Source organism: Chiroxiphia lanceolata, chromosome 12 (assembly GCF_009829145.1).
Source record: "Chiroxiphia lanceolata isolate bChiLan1 chromosome 12, bChiLan1.pri, whole genome shotgun sequence".
NCBI classification, from domain to species: Eukaryota; Metazoa; Chordata; class Aves; order Passeriformes; family Pipridae; genus Chiroxiphia; species Chiroxiphia lanceolata.
The window spans coordinates 15,637,838-15,658,196 of NC_045648.1; the positions used below are offsets into that span (position 1 = coordinate 15,637,838).

The 20,359-nt window shown below is 53.5% G+C and overlaps 1 protein-coding gene across 1 annotated transcript; it reads left to right on the top strand.

Annotated features, from left to right (window-relative positions):
* Positions 1 to 1,805: 1,805 nt before the first annotated feature.
* LOC116792787 (dual oxidase 2-like) lies at positions 1,806 to 20,137 on the top strand. The gene is made up of 33 exons (XM_032700113.1): positions 1,806 to 1,884; positions 2,600 to 2,680; positions 4,178 to 4,342; positions 4,955 to 5,142; positions 6,150 to 6,351; positions 6,903 to 7,069; positions 7,154 to 7,214; positions 7,337 to 7,433; positions 7,625 to 7,712; positions 8,039 to 8,141; positions 8,453 to 8,616; positions 9,059 to 9,225; positions 9,392 to 9,510; positions 10,333 to 10,470; positions 10,687 to 10,800; positions 11,415 to 11,617; positions 11,811 to 11,996; positions 12,400 to 12,625; positions 13,215 to 13,308; positions 13,508 to 13,683; positions 13,921 to 13,987; positions 14,439 to 14,534; positions 15,294 to 15,472; positions 16,255 to 16,485; positions 16,713 to 16,812; positions 16,930 to 16,979; positions 17,106 to 17,233; positions 17,441 to 17,594; positions 17,733 to 17,965; positions 18,113 to 18,271; positions 18,416 to 18,571; positions 18,667 to 18,795; positions 19,283 to 20,137. The coding sequence occupies exons 1-33, from the start codon at positions 1,821 to 1,823 to the stop codon at positions 19,403 to 19,405; spliced, it is 4,608 nt and encodes a 1,535-aa protein (XP_032556004.1). The 5' UTR covers positions 1,806 to 1,820; the 3' UTR covers positions 19,406 to 20,137.
* Positions 20,138 to 20,359: the final 222 nt, after the last annotated feature.

Consider the following 20,359-nt stretch of genomic DNA (forward strand, 5'->3'; position numbering starts at 1 on the left):
GTTCCCACTTGGGGTGAGGGGTCTGAGGGACCGGGACTACGCGTGTCCCTGCCTGCGTGGGTGGGGTGGGTCCTCGGCGTCAGAGCCACGTATGTTCCCACTTGCGTGGAAGTGAGGGGTTGGGACCGCGTGTGTCTCCCCTGCCCCCGCGCGGGGACCCGGTAGCCGATGCCACGCACGCTGCTGCCTGGGGGGATTCTGTCTAGGCGCGTTGTCACTCGTGGGGGAGACAGGGGCGAGTGCTACTCCCCTTTTCTCCTGCTGGGCGGAGATGTTGGGATGGGGCCGTATAGAAGAGGTCGGGCCACACACCCATGTCCCGAGGACGGGGGGCTCTGGGTGCTGTGTGAGGACGGGTGGGATGGGGCCATGCGTGTCCTCACCTGCAGGGTGCGATGGAGCCACGCAAGTCCCTGCGGCGAGGGAGCGGGGCACGGGACACGGAGGTTTGGGGCGGTGCGTGTCCCTGCGTGGGCACAGGACACCACGGGGACAGGTAGGGACCCCTTATGTTCCACCGGGGGATGGAGTCCCTGCTGTGCTCTGGTGGCACTGAGGCAGCTGGTCCCAGGGGTGTCCCCATGTGGGAAAGCTGGGGAAACCACTGGCTCCTGTGTGCAGGCTGGGATATTCTGGATGAGATCCAAAGCTGGGGAGATAGAGCCTGTTCTGAAACCCAGCTGGCTGGTGTGGGAAGGTGGCAGCCCCCCAGTCTGTCCCACCAGCACTGGGGAGACACAGAAATTAGCTGTGACTAACAAGGACCATAGGGATCAGGCTCCAGGATCCTGGAATGACTTGTGTCTGCTCTCCTCTACCAGTATGACCACACTAAGTTCTGCAGCAGTGCTGCTGCTCTATTTTCTTTAGGTTTTAATTAAAATAATGAAAAAAATTATAAATATCACTTTGGCTTGTAACAGAGCAGTGTAGGAAAAGCTGAATCCTGTGCATTGCTGCATCTCTTGGCAGCACAGCTCCTCTGAAATGGTGGTGGTCTTTGGATACACACCCACAGTGCTGGAACGGAGACAAAGAGACATATTTAGTGGAAAACCATCTTGGAGTTAAATTCAGATTTGGAATTCCTGTGCATGGAAAGCCAGCGGTAGTAGCATTGTTTCATTTGTGACTGTAAATCACTTCACTGTTCAGGGCTGGGAATCCCTCTCTTCTGTCAGCTGTTGGTCGGAGTTTTAAAGGTTCAGGTCCCGCTGATGAAATCTGCTCTGGATCCAGGGGTTTTGTGGAAAAAGAGATGGCAAAGCATCATGAGAAAGGCTGGTCATGAGGGAGGGCTGTTGGGTTAGCTCAGAGGGGATCAAGAGGTCCTGTATGCAGTACTCGCACACTTTGGGATGCCTGACTGTGAGCTGAGGCTCTTCCATCATGTTTACAGCTGGATTTTGCTTAGATGGGTCAATACCAGAGAAATTCCCAGCTGAAATGTGCTTATTTTTGTAACAAAGAGTGTGTTTCTGTAACAGAGCTGGCACAGCTGAATGTGGATTATATGAGAGCCTATAGCTGGGGTACTCCAAGGGCCATTGGTCCTGCTTCAGCAGAAAGGTCTTCTCAGGCCAACTGACACATCCTGACAGAACTTCCCCAAGGGGATGGGGTCTCACATGCCCCCTGCCAACTTCCCACAGCTGGGAGATACTGCTGCTGATGGCAGTGGAGTTTTACCAAGCAGTAGAAATCATAAGGAGCTGAGATTTTGGCCTGTGCGTGTTCCCAGCTTCTGGGAGCAGCCCAGCTCCAGCTCCTTCCATCTCCTCTCCCTTTGCAGGTCCCTCCTTACAACGACCCAGTGGTCAATGCAACGTGCAGCGATGATACTGAGTTTGATTGTGGTTCTGCTGGGGACGTGGACCTTGGGGAGTAAGTACAGTTTCAGAGAAGGGGACCAAAAGGGAGATGCTGGATAGCTGATACCCCTCAGGGGAGTTTCCTCTATCCCTTGGGGCATCATATCAGAGTAACCTGGTCCCGTGGAAGGTGTCCATGCCCATGTCAGGGCAAATGGAACTAGATGATGTTTGTGGTCCCTCCCAACCCAAACCATTCTGGTAATCTATGTTTTTATGATGCAGTTTGTGAGGAGATAAGAAAAAATGGAGTAAAATGTAGGTTGGGAGACTTCCCTACTGCACTTTAGATATATAAATAGGAGTGGCACCTCCTTGATAGTACTACAGTAAAAGCAAAAAAAATTAACATAAAAGTTAACTGATCCTGAAACACAAGCATAACTCCATTGTCAAGGTCTTTCCTTGACTCATACAGACATTGTGGGAGTCAGAAATAAGGAGAGACTTCTTCTGGTCCATTGAGAGAGGAGGAGAGGATGGTCCTTTGGGAATAGACTTGTGGTGGCCACAAGTTGATTTGGGGAGATCGGGACCACAGGTATGAATTTCTAGTTTTAGATGTTATCCCTCAAAAGGAGTGCAAAACTTGTCTAAAAAACTGCTTGTATGGAAAGTCTCAGAAAGAATATGGGAAAATATCATGATACAAATATGATTCTGTAGTGGAGTTGCTCATTTCACACTTCCTTTTTCACTGCTCACCAAGTGTGTCCGATCTCTTCCAGGAGCCCAGAACATCACCTGGGAGGTCCAGCGCTACGACGGCTGGTACAACAACCTTCTGCACCACAGCCGTGGCTCTGTGGGTGAGTGCCAGGCCTGGGGAGGGGACAGTGGGACGGGGTGAGGGGAGCTGGCACATTGGCGTCTGGGTTGCTTTATGGCTGAGAAAAGAAACCCTTTCTGACTTCAGCCTGAACCAGGCAGGTGAGCAGGCAATGCCACTTCCCGTGGCCCTGAGGTCCCTTGATGCACCTGAGAGCCCTGTTAGAGCAGCCTGGAGGGGACAGACAGCGCAGTTTGTCTCAAATGTCCTGTCATTGCCACTTTTAGCTGCTGCCCAGGCACCATCTGCAGGTTGGATCAGTCCCACGGAAAAGCTGTGCCTTTGTGAGGCTGTTCAAAATGTCCAAGGCAGGGAGGATCCAACTCTTCCCAGCAGGTGTTTCAGTGATAGTCAGGGAGCCCAGAGCTGCAAAAAGCCATCTTTAGCCAAAATGGGCATGAAGTTTAAGCAGGATTCAACAGAAGGGTAGAGGCAGAAGAGTTCATGGGCCGGGATCCTGGACCTACTAATTTTCTGCCCTGCACAGGGCAGATACCATCTATTGGTCTGTACTGGGTGAGGCATTAGAGATTTCCCTCTGGCAGTGGTGAACTGCTTCCTCATGCCTACAACCAGCCCAGGGGCTCAACTCTAGGAAATGTCCCTGAGCCAGTGACCAGGGCAGATCAAGTAGGATCTTATCTAAAATATTCAAGATTCTGAATTATCTTTAATGCAGCCCAGATTAGTTGCTGATCTGGTGATAAGGTGATACAATTGCACAGCTTCCTTTGAGTCCAAATGGCTTTATAACATGACATGTTATAAACCAATCCTCTGGTTACACCAAAGCCTGACAGAGAAAACCAGCAGGTCCCTGGCAGAGCAGATTTCCCTCTTCCAGAGCAGACAGATCAGACCTTAACTTTTGGAAACAAAACTATGGGAACTAAGCCCCAAACTAAGGCAGGAATTCAGGATTTCCCCAGTTCTGGGGAACTCCAGCAAATGAAACCCACCACACTGGTGAGGAGCTGTTCAAAATTAACTCATTTTTCAGTGAGAAACAACCTCTTGCCTCTAGGCTTTTCAATTTTGGGACTGGCAGTGGGTGCAAAGTTTCTCTCTCAACTTCTCATCTGTCTTGCTGCTTCTCTGGCTGTTCCATCTTGTATTCCTTATGGTGCTGGCAAACCCCACACTTGTGTAGGGTTGCATAATCAACATGGGGCAGCTCAACATCACTCCAGGTGCCCACTGGAGCACCACCCCAGACCTCCAGGAGGCAACAGGCATGCACATGGACAAGAGAAGGACATCTGGAAGAGAGGGAGATGGGGATCTCCCTGGTTTTAAGAGTACTGACCCCAGTGTTGCAAGAAGTTTTGGGTGGGGGCACCAAAGCTTGCATGTCCTTTGCTTCTATGAGCATCTATGCCAACCTCTTCCTCTCTCCTGGGATTCTGGCAGGTGTCCTCTTGCTGTGCCTCCTGTTGGGTACCACCTGGGCCCATTCCATGTTGTTTTGGTGCTGCAGGTGCTCGGCTGCTGCGTCTCCTGCCGGCCAACTTCGCCGACGGCGTCTACCAGGCGCTGCAGGAGCCCCGTGTGCCCAATGCTCGCCAGCTCAGCACCGCAGTGGCACGAGGCCCCTCCGGGCTACCCTCGCACAGGAACACGACCGTGCTGGCTGTCTTCTTTGGTAAGACCTGGGGCCTGGCACCGGCTGGAAAAATGCTGGTTTGTGTGGAAAAATGTTGGTTTCTCACACACCCAAGGTCACACGTCGGAGCGCTCCTCACACACCCCTCCAGAGAAGGCCTACACGGGGAAGACAAAGCCTTGGGTGCCACCATCCTAAAGTAGTGTCCAGCCAGGAGACAGTGGCTTTTTGATGGCCTCTGGCAGTTGACCCAAGTACTGATATTTGTTGTTTGAGAACTTCCTCTTTTGTTTCAGTGGTGGAGTTGCCCCATTGCAAAATGCCTGATGGATGTGACAAGGCTGTGCTGGGAGTGATTGCTGGCCTGAACTGCAAGTCAGAGCAGTGGGGTCTTGGGTCTACAAGCCCAGGGACACCTGTCTCTGGAAAATCACAGAATCCCAGAATGATTTGAATTGTAAGAGACCTTAAAGGTCATCTTGTTCCACTAAACCAGGTTGCTCCAAGCCCTGTCCAACCTGGCCTTGAACACTCTTGCTGCACGTGGTAGTCCCCTCAGCCCACCTACAGCTCAGCTGCCCACCCTCATGTCCTGCTCCAGGTGCTGTTGGCAGCTGTCCTGGCTGCTGACCATGCCTGTGTCTCTGTCAGGTTTCCATGTGCTCTTGGACATCCTGGAGACGGAGAAACCCGGCTGCCCTGCTGAGTTTCTCAACATCTACATCCCCCCCGGAGACCCAGTGTTTGACCCTGCTGGCACTGGAGATGTGGTCCTGCCCTTCCAGCGCATCCACTGGGCTGTGGAGACGGGGCAGAGCCCCAACAGCCCCCGGGAACAGGTAAGTGTGGTTTTCTTTGCCCTTCGCCCAACATCAGGGGCTGCAGCAGCCAAGGGAGTTTGCAAAACTCAGATGAGAGCACCACTATTTCCTTAAAAATATACATCTCTCAAGTGTTTGAACCAAAGAAATGAACCCAAAGTCACAAAGTCCAAGATTCACATTGATCGACACTGGTTGTTGCCTGAGGTCAAAGCTTTCCTTGGAAAAGGAAAACATAATTAGGTCAGTTAATCATGCAAGATTGTTTTAAGCATGAACTCTTATCTTTAATAACATATCACAAAGCTGAGCCGGCACTGTATATAAAGTTGTAAAGCTTCCCTGAATTTCAGTAATTTTGGAAAAAAATCCAGGTTTTCTTCCAATTTCTCTGAATTTTGCTGTGCTGTTCGTGTTCCCAAGATTTCTTTCATGCTGGAAAGCTTCCCAGCCAAAATCACTGGAGCGAAATACCCTCCTGAACCTTTCACGTGACAAACCATGATGAGACCAGTTTAGCAAGTCATGTTTTTAGCAGCACTTAAAACCCTAGAAAAATGAAAACTCCAGTGTATTCTCAGAATAAAAAGGATGTTTTTATGCAAAGTTTGGCAGAGCAGATACTCAACATGCTGTCAGGACAGCCAGACTCCCTGCTGTGAGGACAGAGGAGACAGCTCTTTTGTTCCCAGTTTCCCCAGAGATGGGTTTAGTCCCCTTCCAGCACATATAGGGATTCATGGATGTCTGCTTCTGGTATAGCAAAAATAACTGGGGAAAAAAACCCCAAAATGTACTTATGAAAAATCCGGACCTTGTCTTTTCCGGTACCTTGCACTAATTCCTGAAGTTTGCACAGAGATTGTTGTGTTTGCATCCTGAGAGCTCTTGTTAAAACAGGGGATGGGGCGGCTGCTTTGCAAGAACAAAAGAGCCAGGCTGGGGCTTTTCACACCTCTTTTTTGCACCTTTCTGCTGAAACCCCGGCGGCGCCTGTTAACGCCTGTTCCCTGTGCCTGCCCTAGACCAACGGGGTGACGGGCTGGCTGGACGGCAGCTCCATCTACGGCCCCTCGCATTCCTGGAGCGACGCCCTGAGGAGCTTCTCGGGGGGACAGTTGGCATCGGGGCCTGTCAGACGCCTCCCGAGGCAGACGGATGGGAGGGTCCCCATGTGGAAGGCGATCGATCCATCCACGGGACAGGGTGGTCTCGAAGGCATCTACGGTAATGGTGGCATTCCCAGTGTTTTTTCACCTGCTTTGTCCATTCCTGACTGTGAGCAGGAGGTCCCTGGAGCTGAGCCCGGAGTGAAAGGGCGGGGGGTACAGCGGGGCAGGACATGTGGGTCAGGAGGGCTGTGGGAGAGCAGGCAGCTTCCCAGCCCAAGGGGAGGAAGGTGTGTGCCCCAGTGAAGACATCTCAGCAAGGACACCCCCTGACCTCCAGATGCCACATGCCCAGGAGGCAACAGGTCAGAAACCAGCAGGTGCTGGTCACTCTGATCCCAGGAGATCTCCTCTGGGGAAAGGGGCTGCCGCTGATACAAACCTGCTCAGCTTGCTTTGAGTTCCTCACCTGCCCAACCTTTGACCCATGCTGGGGGGCCAGTCCTGCTACTCACTCGCTCAGGCTCCTGGTCTCCCTGGGGAGGGAGGAAGGGTGAGGAGATGAGGGGACACTGGGCTGCAGCCACAGAGCTGGAAGTGCTTCTTCAGCCATGGGCAAAGCTAGTGGGGGGTGACATCCCCCACTGAAGGTCCTGGTGGCTCTTGCAGACCTGGGAAGCGCCTGGGGGAATGAGAACCCCTTCCTGCAGGCTGAGAGCATCACCTGGTTTCGGTACCACAACCACCTGGCCACAGCGCTGGCCCAGCAGCACCCCACCTGGTCTGATGAGGATCTCTTCCAGCACGCTCGCAAGAGGGTCATTGCCACTTTCCAGGTGAGGGGTGGGACCCCCCAGCTCTGCTGGGACCCCCAACATCCTCCCTGGTGTTGGCCCTGACCCAGCCCCTCTGTTCCCTAGAGCATCGTTCTGTACGAGTGGCTGCCGACCCTGCTGGGGTCAGACATCCCAGAGTACAAAGGTGAGGGGTATGACAGGAAATAGAGTGTGAGAAGGAGGGGGGAGGCGGACCTGGGAGGTGGGGGATGAGGTGGGAGAGGGAGCTTGGCCCCTTTCTCCTCCAACCTGGCTGCTGCCTCCCAGGTTACCAGCAGCACCTGGACCCCAGCCTCTCGCCAGAGTTCGTGGCAGCTGCGGCGCAATTCCTGGCCACCATGGTGCCACCAGGCATTTATAAGAGGTAGGAGCAGCCTGGCAGGGCTGTGGGAATGCAGTGCCCCTGCCAGGGAAGGGGATGCCCAAGCTGGGGTGGTAGCTGGCGATGGTGCCTGCCCCTTCCCATGTCCTGCTCTTGGTTTGGACAGGCAAGCCCTGTCAGCCCTGGGCAGCTGTGGCTAGGGCTGTAGGTCCAGCCCTTCTCTGCTCTTCCAGAGACAGCGAGTGCCGGTTCCAGAACGTGTCTGGCCCCAGTGGCTCATTCCCAGCAGTGCGGCTCTGCAACAGCTACTGGAGCAGAGAGGTACAGGGAAGGGAGTGCAGGATTCCTGAGGATGTGGGAGGCTGGCTGGGAAGGGGCTCTATTTTATGGAGGACACCACAAAGGAAATTAGGTGCAGAGCATGACAGTCAGCCCAGGGTGTGAGATCCTCCCCATCCAGCATCCCCAGATGCCTCCTTCAGCTGCATCAGGCTCAGACCTCAAGGTTGAGCTGACATAGAGGAAATGAGCCTGGAAGAAGTCCCTGATCCCCCTACATCCAGGATCTGCACCCCTGTGGGGTGTATGGGGCTATCTCCCATCCTTGGTCATTTAATGAATCACCTGCTCTTCCCATCTCCCCTCAGAGGCCAGGGCTGCAGCAGGCAGAGGATGTGGACAGCCTCCTGCTGGGGATGAGCTCACAGATTGCAGAGAGGGAGGACAACATTGTCGTGGAAGATCTCCAAGGTCTGTACTGCAGCTGCTTATCAGTGGGGGACCCTCACTCCTGGGGCTGTGCAGGGAGTGAGGTGTGGAGGCAAGTCCCATTGTCATCACCAGCAGCACCCAACCAAACAATGCTTCAGCTTCAGCCTTGTTAATGGAGGTGCAGAGAAGCCACAGGATGTGTTAAGCGTGTCCATGGGACCATTTTGGCAAGGGCATGGAGATGATATCTGTGTTCAGCACAGCCCAAGGCAGAGGCACAAGGCCAGCCCAGCAGCTATAGCTCCTCTGGTTCGACCTTACCATCACCATGGCTTCAAATCCACACACAGATTACTGGTATGGGCCCCTGAAGTACTCCCGCACTGACTATGTGGCCAGCTGGATCCAGCGCGGGCGAGACCTCGGCCTGCCAACCTATAACCAAGCCCGGGAGCAATTTGGGTTGAAACCTCTCCAGAACTGGTCAAACCTTGCACCACACCTGGAGCCACAGGTAACAGGGAGGTGGCCTGGGCACCGAATGTATGTGGGTCAGAGAATGTTGGGACATTCCAGGCAGGAACTGAATTCTCCAGCATCATAGGAAGAGGAAATGCATGCTCTGCCCTATCTGACTTCCATGCCTGCAGAGTTGTTACATTGGGATAACTGTGTAATTACATGGCATGAATAAATCATCCTGCCCTGGTGCTCAGCTCCTGTGCTGCTGGGCACCATGCTCCTCCCAGAGCTGAGATGCCCTGGGAGTGACGCTTAGTTACTCAAGTCCAAGCCATGAGCTCCAGGCTGTGTGGGGCTCAGCACCTTCCCAGCCCACAGATGTGTGATACCTGGGAAATGCACATTCCTTGCTTCTCCTGAGGCCTGCCAAGGCTTTCTGGTGCCCTGGCAGAATTCCCGGTGCTCACACGTGTGCGGTGGGCGTTTCTCACCAGGTCCTGCAAAAGGTCGCTGCCCTGTATGCCAATGACATGGCTGGGCTGGAGCTGCTCCCTGGAGGCATGTTGGAGGCTGATGGCTCCCTCTTCAGCACCATCATCCTGGAGCAGTTTGTGCGCCTGCGTGACAGCGACAGGTTTTGGTTCGAAAACACCAAGAATGGGTAAAGGCCTCTTCCCTATCTGGCATCTGCCCACTGCTGTGCAAGCCCCAGTAGTGCAGGGAAACTGGAGCTGAGGGAAAAAGCATCCTCCAGCTTTCTCAGTTCCCTCCTGTTGTTGGGCAGTAACACCCAGGGCCACCCCTTGTCCCCATGTCCTTTTCCACAGGCTCTTCACAGAGGAGGAAATCAAGGAGGTCCGTAACACCACCTTTCACGACGTCCTGGCTGCTGTCACCTACGCCAACTCCACAGACATCCAGACTCATGTGTTCACCTGGAGAAAGGGTGAGTGCAGGAGCAAATGGCTCCAGCAAGGCAGTGAGGGAAGCAGAGCCATCCTGGTGACAGAGCCAGTGACTCAGTGACACCGGGAACACATTGGGGTTGTTGCCTGATGTGACCCTAAGCCAGCAAAATGGGTACAAAATGCAAGGGTTACTTGTGAGCAAGACATTGATGCAGTGATGCAGGTGTGAAAGAGGACTGAAGTCCAGGCTTGACCCCAAGCTGAAAAGGCATAGAATCATAGAATCAAGTGGGTTGGAAAAGACCTCTGAGATCATCAAGTCCAACCCTTGGTCCAACACCACCATGGTTACCAGACCATGGCATGGTACTGTGTTTGGCAATATGCCTTTTCCTCTCGGAATCTTGCCACACCCCTCCCATTTACCGTAAGCATTTCATCTGGGTCGCGTTCCAGCCCTTGTAAGGTGTTTTTGTTTCCTTGGTATGCACTCCATGTAGTTGCACCAGGAGAACTCCCTGGATTTGCAGTGTCTGGATGAGCAGAAGCTCTGAACCCAAATTTTCCATGGTCCAGGGTGCTTCTTGCTCAGACCATCCCATTGGGGGAGTGATGGCGCTGAGCCCACAGAGCTCTTGAGTCCAGTTCTGCACTCGATTTGCTGTGGCAGGCAAAGGTTCAACCCAAAACCAAAGGTTCTACCCAGTGTCTGGAGTTTAACTCAAGCATCCCAATTTTGAAGTGCTCCCTGGGTGACAGCCATGAGCCCCATCCACACTTTAGCGCAGAGGTTCCTGGGGGTGATGGAGGTGAGATGGGTAAAAGGTTGGTGACACTCACAGGTTGTCTCCCCCTTACAGGGGACCCGTGCCCCCAGCCCCAGCAGCTGACAGCTCAACACTTGGCCAACTGCACTCCCATGGTGGTGCTGGACTACTTTGCAGGCAGCGGCGCAGGCTTTGGGATCATCATCGTTGTCCTCTGCTGTCTGCCTTTGGGTTTGTCTCTCCATTTCCTTACCCTTATTCTCTTCCACCTCTCCACCAGAGAAAGGGGCTGAGTGCTCATGGACCAAGCACCTCCCAGCAGGAACTGCTGAGTCCTGGTTGCTCCCGAGGTCCTTGAGCTGGCAGGGTCCTTGGGCACCAGGAGGGAGCCAAAAGTGGGAAGGAGCTTTGTGATATCTCACACCTCCTTCTCCTGTGTGTCCCCAGTGACTCTCTTTGTTGCCTGGATCGTCGCTGCTTTCCGCAAGAGAGATTTCAAGAAGCTGCAGAAGCAGCAGAGCACCAGAGTGCGCACAAAGGTGACCGGCGAGGCCACACACGGTGAGGTGGTACTGCCAACCCTGTGACAGTGTCTGGTGATGCTGCTGGAGTCAGGGCACACAGTGAGGCAGGGCTGGGCCTGGGGCTTATATCCAGATGGGATGTAAGGAGGAACTGTTTCCCTAGGATGGTCAAGCAGTGGAGCAGGGAGCCCAGAGGGCTTGGTAGCCCATCCTATCCAAGACCTGACCAGATAAATCCTCGAGCAGACTGACCTGTGGCTGGTCCTACTTTGGGCAGGAGGTTGGGCAAGGGACCCTTCCAACCCGAGTCCCCTCCAACCTGAGTCATCATATGACCCTCTAATTCCAACCCTCCTCAGATCACACCTTGCCTGAAGGAAACCCATGTAAAGCAATTGCACCAGTAGCTCCAGGACAGAGACTGTATCTCCTTGCTCTGGGTACTGGAAAAATCCTGCCTCCCTGCTCTGTAGTTTGTACTCCTCCTGTGGCCGTGTGCTTGAGCTGTGCAGTTGGGAGATCATCATTATTCCTTTAAGATGTGCCTGGTCATGAAATCTCTCCCAAACTGCATCTGGGTGAAGGAGGTGCTGGCATGAGTAGGAGCCTGGGTGCCCCTTTCCAGCTGAGTCCTGTGCTCTCTCCCATCAGCCATGGAGTGGCACGGCCCCAAGACAGACAGCTGTCCTGTCTACATCCAGCTCCAAGCTGACAAAGTGCTCAAAGTGCTGGATGGGAGAGGGTCTCTGATGCGGAGCATCAACCTGAAAGCCTACCAAAGGGTGGAGGTGATCCTCTCCAACAACAAAGGGAACAAAGCTCTGCTCCTGAAGAGCCCCAAGGAGTACGACCTGGTGAGTACCATGGTGCCTGGAGTATTTCACCTTTCTCTAGACCCTCCACAGTCCTCTGCACCACTCGGTCAGGGCACTGGGAACAGTGTAGGTCCTTGAAGGATGGTTGTGTCCTCCTGAAAACCACCAGGTCCAGCTCATACCATGAGCTGAGCCTCTGATGATCACAGCCAGTCGGTGGGGTCCTTTGCAGGTGCTGCTCTTCTGCGAGGAGGCCGAGAGGAGCAGCTTTGTTGAAAAGCTACAAAACTACTTGAATGAGAATGGCCTCTACCTGCATCTGTCTGAGACGAAGGAGCAGAACCTTATGAAATGGGCAGTCACTCAGGAGCAGAGAAAACAAATTCTGGAGATTTTCTTCAGGCACCTGTTTGCTCAGGTGTGTAGAGGTGTGGCAGGCTCTGGTGCCTGGAAGAAGGTATTTCTGTATTGATTAAACAATGAATGCTGATGCTGTTGCTCTCCATAAGAGCTGGTAAGCCAGATACAAGGAAGCTGCTAACACTTCCAGGACTGAGGGACATTTTCCTTTACGGAAGACAAAGGAGACCTGCTGCAGTGATATAAGCGTCTAAAGTTGCAAAGAGGCTTTTGGATGATGTAACTGAATGGTCAGTGGTATGCAGTGTGAAAGCCACATTGTGTAGGAGAGATACGGGACTTTCCCCATGGTATTTGTCATGAGTTTTGTGCCAGGGAAGCCACCAGTCTTTGTGCAATAGGTCAGGAAGGAAACAAGAGCCGGTACTCACAGGATTTCTTTTGTGGGACACAACCTGCAGGTGCTGGAAATCGACAGGTCCGATGCAGGAGAGCTCAACTTCAAATCTTCACAGAAGGCAAGGGAGTCTCTGACATGTGAGCTGAGCAGGGCTGAGTTTGCCGAGGCCCTGGGGCTCAAGGCCCACTCCATGTTTGTGGACTCCATGTTCTCCCTGGCTGACAAAGATGGCAACGGCTACATCTCCTTCCGGGAGTTCCTGGACATCTTGGTGGTCTTCATGAAAGGTGGGAGCTGGGGCTGGTTGGTGACTCCATCTGTTATCCTTAGTCCCATCTCTAGGCTCTGACAGAGTGAAGGACAAGGTCCATCCAGCAGGTCAGTCTGTAGACACTGCTACAGATTAAAATTCTCTTCACTTAGGACAAGCTCAACTTGAGTTATGAGGCAGTGACCATGTAATTGTGTTTTCTGGAAGACTGTTAATGAGGGGAGCTACTTTCCACCACCACAGACATATTTGCTCTGTCTCCTGAAGGGACCATGCATCCTGTCCTTGAGAGATCATAGCAACTATATTTGACACCTAAATCTCCCTAAATGACCACCGGAAAGCTGGATTCATAGATGGAGGCGTTAAATGTCAGATTCAATCAAAACATCTTCCAGAAAATCATTGCTGTGTAAAAGCACATTTTGACTTCTCAAAATAATGCCCAAGAACATATATCTACCCAGTGTTTCACCTTGCACTTGAGAAAGTCAGTGGAAGGGTGAGGCTTCACTGCTGCAGGTCCATGTGCTCAAAGACAGTGTTTGAAAGCATCTTTGTTAATGAAAATGTGATCTTTTTCTTACTTCACCTCTCCCCACTAGGGTCCCCAGAGGAGAAGTCCCAGGTGATGTTCAGGATGTATGACATCGATGAGAATGGGTTCCTCTCCAAGGAGGAGTTTCTGAGGATGGTCAGGTACTTCTCCTCTCTTGATATGTTTTCACAATGTCTATAGACACACACATCTTCAAAAGCAGGTCCCAGTTTCTGTGATTCAGTGCCTAAGAAGCTCATGGGCTCAACACTCACAACCACTCCCATAAAACTTGTCAGGGGCTCTGCCATGTTATTTGAACTGATTAACTGATGTTCCCGTCTCCCCTACTTGCTCCAGGTCCTTCATTGAGATCTCCAACAACTGCCTGTCAAGAGAACAGGCAGAGCAGGTGACTGAGTCCATGTTTCGGGCCTCAGGGTTTCAGGACAGGGATGAGCTGACGTGGGAGAATTTCCACTACATGCTGCGGGACCACAACAGCGAGCTTCGTCTCACCCACCTCTGTGTCAAAGGTCAGTGGGCACAAGCACTGGTTCACCCCAGGCCCCACAGGGCGGGAGGAAATGGGCATTGGAACTCTCAAATCCTGTCCCATCAATCCCTCCAACCCAACTGCAGTAATGGGGCACCAGCTGCTGCTTCATGTGCAACAGGTTTGGGTCAGCTCAGAGCTTCTCCCTGCCCATGGGAGAATCCTAATCCTTGTCTTGCATACTCTGAATGGCTGCTTGTCCTTTTGCTCCTCAAAGGTGTCCCTGAGGTATTCAAACAAAACCTGCACAACTGTGTCTCCTTCATAAAGAAAGAGCCAAAAGGGTAAGCCCCCCTCCTTGGTCTTGTTTCTGCTATTCTTCCTCTTTCTGCCCCAATGCATATCCCCAGTCCTTCCAACAAATGCTCCCACCAGGTGTTGGCACTTCCAGTGCTGGGGAAGGGGGATGATCCTGGTGGGAGGTGCACACCAGGCACCGGGGTGGGGCTGCTGCCCTCCTGCCTGGGCACAGCCAAAGGGGAGGAACTGCCCCCTGCAGAGCCCCTGTTGCATCCCCTACATGGGGGTGGGAGTCCTGCCTTGCTTTTCAGAGGGAAGGGTTATGTTGAAACAAATCCAGCCCACGTGCAATTAAAGTTAACAAACAGATTTGTGGGAAAGAGCTGGATGCCTTCACAGCTGAGCCTGAGATGGGAAGCAGGGAAAAGGGGCTAATTTTGCCAAGCCTTTCCTGTAAATAGGGCTTTGGGCTAGACATAGCTCTATTTCCAACAGAACCATCTCAGAGGAGGAGAGAGACCCAAATCTGGACACTGTGAGTCACTACGTGGAACGAGAAGGGCAAGAGCTGAGGAAGAGACCAGGCAGAAAGTGAGTACAACCTCTCTTCTATGGTTGTGCTTCTGGGGTTCAGGTTCAGCCTGTTTACTGTTTCTCACGTGCCCTAGTCAGACTGAGCAGCCCTCCAGTCAAATGGCACTGCTGCAAGGAGGCTCCCACTGGCCAAGGAGCTACAGGAACAGCCCCAACTTGGCACAGACGGTATCATAGCTTGGTCTGGGTGCCTCTACAAAAAAAAAACAAAATGAAGTGGTCAACTCCAGAGCCTGGGATAGTGGTTTTTAGAGAGGGGTCTTGTCTGACAGTTCCTGCCTGTGCTCCTCCATCCCTTGGGATGCTGCTGGGTCACCTGGGCTCTCTGCAAGAGCTGCAGGAGAGACTCTGGTCCTTGCTGCTGTGGCAGCAGCAAGTATTTCTGCAAGGAATCAGTTCAGTTGTTTTTACTGTTGGCAACAATATCTTGGTTTGCCATAATTGCTCCAATTAAGGAAATTGGTCCTCTGCAGAATCATTTGGACAGTTGATTATTACTATGAAAATTATCTCTGGCAGTTCTTATCTATGGTTTTATTTATGAGTCACTGTTTACACATTTGTTATCAGGTTTTACAACCGTTAAGGCCTGTAAGGCTGACCTGAGATCACCCTCTGACTTGCGCTCTGCAGGTCACCCCATCACTGATGTGCCGAGGTGGCCACAGCACTTTGGGGAGGCAGCCCCAAATCTGGGCAGCGTGGCCCTGAGCTGGGGAAACCTCGCAGTGACACCAACCCTCCTGTCTTTGCCAGGGGGAACCAGTACCAGCTGCGGCTGTACACTGAGGCGCAGCGGAAGAGGTACAAGCGGAACCGAGTTCAGCAGAAGATCCAGGAGTTCAAGCGCTTCATTGAGAATTACCGGCGCCACATCGTCTGCGTCATCCTCTTCTCCGCCATCACCACCGGCGTGTTCGTGGAGAGAGCCTACTGTGAGTGCTCACCCAGCCCCGCTGCCCCCCACGTGGACTTGGTGCCTCAAAGCTGCTGGTTGTGCTGGGTGTGGTGGGGCATTGCCTGGCACAGATTTGGGCAACAGTGTCACTCCTCCCCTGGAATAACCAAAGGGTCACTGAGGTTGGAAGGAACCTCTGGAACGGTCTGGTCCAATGCCCTGCTCAGAGCAAGGCCATTTCCAAAGCTGAATCAGGCTGCTGAAGGCCTTGTCTAAAGAAGGTGCAAAGAGCTCCAAGGTTGGTGATCCCACCACCTCACTGGGCCTATGGTAGTTTTTGACCATCCTCCCTGTGAAGAGTTTTTATTTTACATCAAACCTGAGCTTTTTCCTGTGAAACTCGTGCTGTTGCCTCACATCTTTCCACTGTGCATCTCTCAGAACAACTTTGGCTCTCCCACCTCTGTACACCCATGAAGTGGTTGCAGACAGCCACCAGGTCTTCCCTGACCCATCTCCTCCAACCTGAACAAACCCATTTCCCTCAGCCTTTCCCCTACATGACATCCTCCAGCCCTCACCCATCCTAGTGGCCTCCACTGGACTCTATTTCAGTTTGTGGAGACCTCTTATATTGGATTCCCCAACTGAGGCCACAGTTCCCAAGGTGCAGTTTCCCAGTACCCACTAGAGGAGGACAATCCCCTTCCTGGATCTCCAAGGATACCCTTTCACCCAGCAGTTCCGGGGGGTCATGCCCCTTTGTTGCAAGAAAGGTCATGGCTGGGGACACTGACTCCCTCTGCTCTCTCTCCCCAGACTATGCCTTTGCATCCCCCAGCACTGGAATTGCACAGACCACCTTTGTGGGGATCATCATCTCCCGGGGAGCAGCTGCCTCCATCTCCTTCCTGTACTCCTACATCCTGCTTACCATGTGCCGCAACCTCATCACCGTCCTGCGGGAGACCTTCCTCAACTACTACATCCCCTTCGATGCCGCCGTCGATTTCCACCGCTGGATTGCCATGGCAGCCCTGATTTTCTCAGGTGAAGGGGCTGCTGGGGGATGTGCCACCCATAAACCACAGCTAAAGCAAAAGGACCAGCCCATCACACCATGGCAGGACCAGGCAGAAGCTTAAGACCCTGTGGAGACGTAGATGCCTTGCACTAGAGATGAGGAGGAATCTCCGGGTCTCTGGGGACATCAACATCTGACACATCTCCATCCACATCAAGTGATGCTTCTTTCTCCCTATTTTTGTCTCTCACAGTGCTCCACACTGCAGGTCATGTAGTGAATGTCTATATCTTCTCAGTCACACCTCTCAGCGTGCTGTCCTGTCTCTTCTCCAATGTCTTCACAAATGATGGGTAGGTGGGATTTAGAGCAGAGGCCAGACAGAGTGTCCTGGGCACAGATAGGAATGAAAATGGAAACCAAGAGTTCATTCTGGTCACTCCATGGTGCAATCTCTTGTCCCTCTCCAGGTCACAGCTCCCACAGAAGTATTACTGGTGGTTCTTCCAGACTGTTCCAGGTGAGAACACCTAGCAGATAGACCTGCACACCTTTGTGTGGATGGGCAGCTCTCTGCCCAGCCCAGGGAGAGCCCCTATGGGACTGCTTTGTTCCCCCTAGGACCTTCCAACCTTTCTTCTCACAGGTATGACAGGAGTGTTGCTGCTTGTGGTCCTTGCTGTGATGTATGTGTTCGCCACCTACCACTTCCGACGCGTCAGCTTCCAGAGCTTCTGGATCACCCACCACCTCTATGTGCTGCTCTATGTCCTGGTAAAGGATTTGGGTTGGGAGGGAGGGGTGGTGCCAATGCACTGCAAGCCTGTGGCTTGAGTCAGTGCAGCTGATGAGATGGAATAGATGGGATGGTTGCAAGGGAGCTGGTGGCCCCACTCCTGCCTCCCTGCTGCTGCTGAGCTGCTACCAGATTAGCCCTGGGGCAATGGCTTGCCCTGTTAATGGGTTCTGCTCCCTGCCCAGGTCATCATCCATGGCAGCTACGCACTGATCCAGCAGCCTCGTTTCTACATCTACTTCATCGTCCCAGCTCTCATCTACAGTGCAGACAAGCTGCTCAGCCTGAGCAGGAAGAAGGTGGAGATCAGCGTGGTGAAAGCCGAGCTCCTGCCCTCAGGTACCATGTCATCCCTGGCCACAGGGCACCAGCCCAGCCCAGGCTCTTTGCAAGAGCATCAGGGGTTGCAGCGATGCAGGAGCCTCCACCTCTCAACATCTCCACCTTACCAGAGCCACCATCCCCATCTCCCCACAGGTGTCACCCACCTCCAGTTCCAGCGGCCGCAGGACTTTGACTACAAGTCCGGGCAGTGGGTGCGTATCGCCTGCGTGGCCCTGGGCACCACAGAGTACCACCCCTTCACCCTCACCTCGGCACCACACGAGGACACACTGAGCCTGCACATCCGTGCCGTGGGGCCCTGGACCACTCGCCTGCGGGAACTCTACTCCCCAGAGAGCCTGGCCCTCATTGGCAAGCTGCCCAAGGTGAGCCCTGCACAGGGACATCTGAGCCCAAGAGCATCTCAGCAAGGGGTTATGCCAAGCCTGAGGTGCTTCTCCAGACCTGAGGGCAACCAAGACCTGGGCAAGCAGAGATGGGAGATGCTCTGCTAATGGCTGACTCCCTTCCAGCTCTACCTGGACGGGCCCTTCGGAGAGGGCCACCAGGAGTGGAACAAATTTGAGGTGTCAGTGCTGGTGGGAGGAGGCATTGGGGTGACACCCTTCGCATCCATCCTCAAGGACCTGGTCTTCAAGTCATCCATAAACTCCAAGCTGCTGTGTAAGAAGGTAAGAGGAAGCATCTGAAAGACAAGCCCTCCCAAGATGCCTCCTGCTGCTTCTGGCCTCTTTGGGGGTAAAATCCTCCATGGAGCCCACAGACTTGTGTAAGGGTGCTGGCCCCACTCTGAGCCTCATCCTCATGTACCACAGATCTACTTCATCTGGGTGACACGCACGCAGCGGCAGTTTGAGTGGCTGACAGACATCATCCGGGAGGTGGAAGAGTCGGACAGGAACAACTTGGTCTCTGTGCACATCTACATCACGCAGCTGGCCGAGAAGTTCGATCTGCGCACCACCATGCTGGTGAGCCTTGCCCCCCCACCAGAGAGGCTGCTGTGCCGTGCCAGGCCATGCCAGGCCGTGCAGGGCCATCTGACGTGCACCGATCTCTCTTCCAGTACATCTGTGAGCGGCACTTCCAGAAGGTGCTGAACAAGAGCCTGTTCACGGGGCTGCGCTCCATCACCCACTTTGGGCGCCCTCCCTTTGTACCCTTCTTCAACTCACTGCAGGAGGTGCACCCTGAGGTCAGTGCCTGGCTGAGGACAGGGCACAGGAGGAGGTGCATCCACTGGCCAGTGGAGGACTGGTCCCAGCTTGTCCCCAAGGTCCTGGAGAGCTTGTTGGCATCTGCACCAAGGACAGGGCAGAAGGGGCATGGATCCTGCTTTCCCTCTGGAGCATGGATCCTGCTTTCCCTCTGGAGCCAGGTTGAGCTACAAGAGTCAGCAGTTTCCCATGCTAGCCAAACACCCCCTGCTATTACAGGACCCGGGCTGCAACCAGGTCTTGGGGCTCCCATCCTTCCTCCACTGCCCTCACAGCCTCCACAGCCACCATATTTAACAGTCCTCACAGAAATGACAGTCTCCCCAAAAGCCTCCAGAGGCTGGGACAGAGAGCACAGCCATGGTCCATGGCCAAAGCTGTCAGAGGGCAAGGGACCAAGGGGGGCTGGACTGCAGGGAGAGCTGGTGTTCCTGGGTCTGACCCCTTTGGCTTCCCCCTTCCCAGGTGCAGAAGATTGGGGTGTTCAGCTGTGGCCCACCCGGGATGACAAAGAGTGTGGAACAGGCTTGTCGGCAGATGAACAAGAAGGACCAGACCTACTTCGCACATCACTATGAGAATTTCTGACCCTACCCCATGCTTTTTCACCCTGGGCTGCAGTCTGGTCCATCCCAGCACCTGGGCAGCAATGCAGTGGGTGGCCATGGTCCTGGGCTCCCACTCACCATCACACCCCAGAGAAAGCCATCCATGGCTGAGAGCAGGGACACTGAGACCTGCAGAGCTGAGACTGGTGTGCCAGTAAAGCATGGCCATCCCATCATCACCCCACACAGCCCCAGTGTGAACCCCTGAGCCCAGGGCATACTAATACTGTCCACACACTGCTGCAGCCCCATACCCAGGGTTGGACTGGCATGGCCCAGTCAAAAAACCAGTGTTTGAGTTACAGTTCTGCTACATTAATCCCACAACACAGAGCTTGTGCTCTGCTGTGGGACTCAGGGAATGTCTCTGCCCAGCTTTGGGGAACACCTTGGTGCCTGCACAACCTGAATCCACAGCACTTTGCCCCAAGACCAATGTGGAGCACACATGGGGTGAGGAGCCAAAGAGCTTCCCACCATCTCTCTCCTTGAAAAAGGCTCAGCTTTCCTAATACACTTGTGGGTGCCTGCTTGTTAACTCTCTGAGCCTTTTCTGGGTTTGCAAAGGGCCTTAGTTGTGTTTGCATTGGCTTCTTTCAGCAGCGTCCCTTCGATCAGGGATCACTTGTGCTTTTTTAAGTAATGCCTGGCTTTGCATTGCTGCCTCTCTTGCAGGCTGGGGTTGAGCTCAAATAAAGCTGTTCAAAGTACTAAAACACTTTCTTGCCTCTTATAGTTGGTTCTTGGTCCCCTGGAGGTTTGCCATACTCATGGCATAGTGCTGGCCTTGCTCCCAGCACAGAGCATTAACTCCAGCTCACTGGGAAATGGGTTGAACTGGAGCGAGTGTCCCCTGCACTGGTGACGTACGTGGGGTCAGGGGTGGGGGATACAGACACAGCCCCCCAGGCTGTGCCTCCCCAGACCCATCACA

What these genes read in the sequence shown, in the direction of transcription:
- LOC116792787 (XM_032700113.1), top strand. Translation starts at nt 1,821, where the DNA reads ATGCAACGTGCAGCGATGATACTGAGTTTGATTGTGGTTCTGCTGGGG. An exon ending in CTTGGTGGTCTTCATGAAAG is followed by an intron (nt 12,626 to 13,214) that starts GTGGGAGCTGGG and finishes TCTCCCCACTAG; the next exon opens with GGTCCCCAGAGGAGAAGTCC. An exon ending in GAGTTTCTGAGGATGGTCAG is followed by an intron (nt 13,309 to 13,507) that starts GTACTTCTCCTC and finishes TACTTGCTCCAG; the next exon opens with GTCCTTCATTGAGATCTCCA.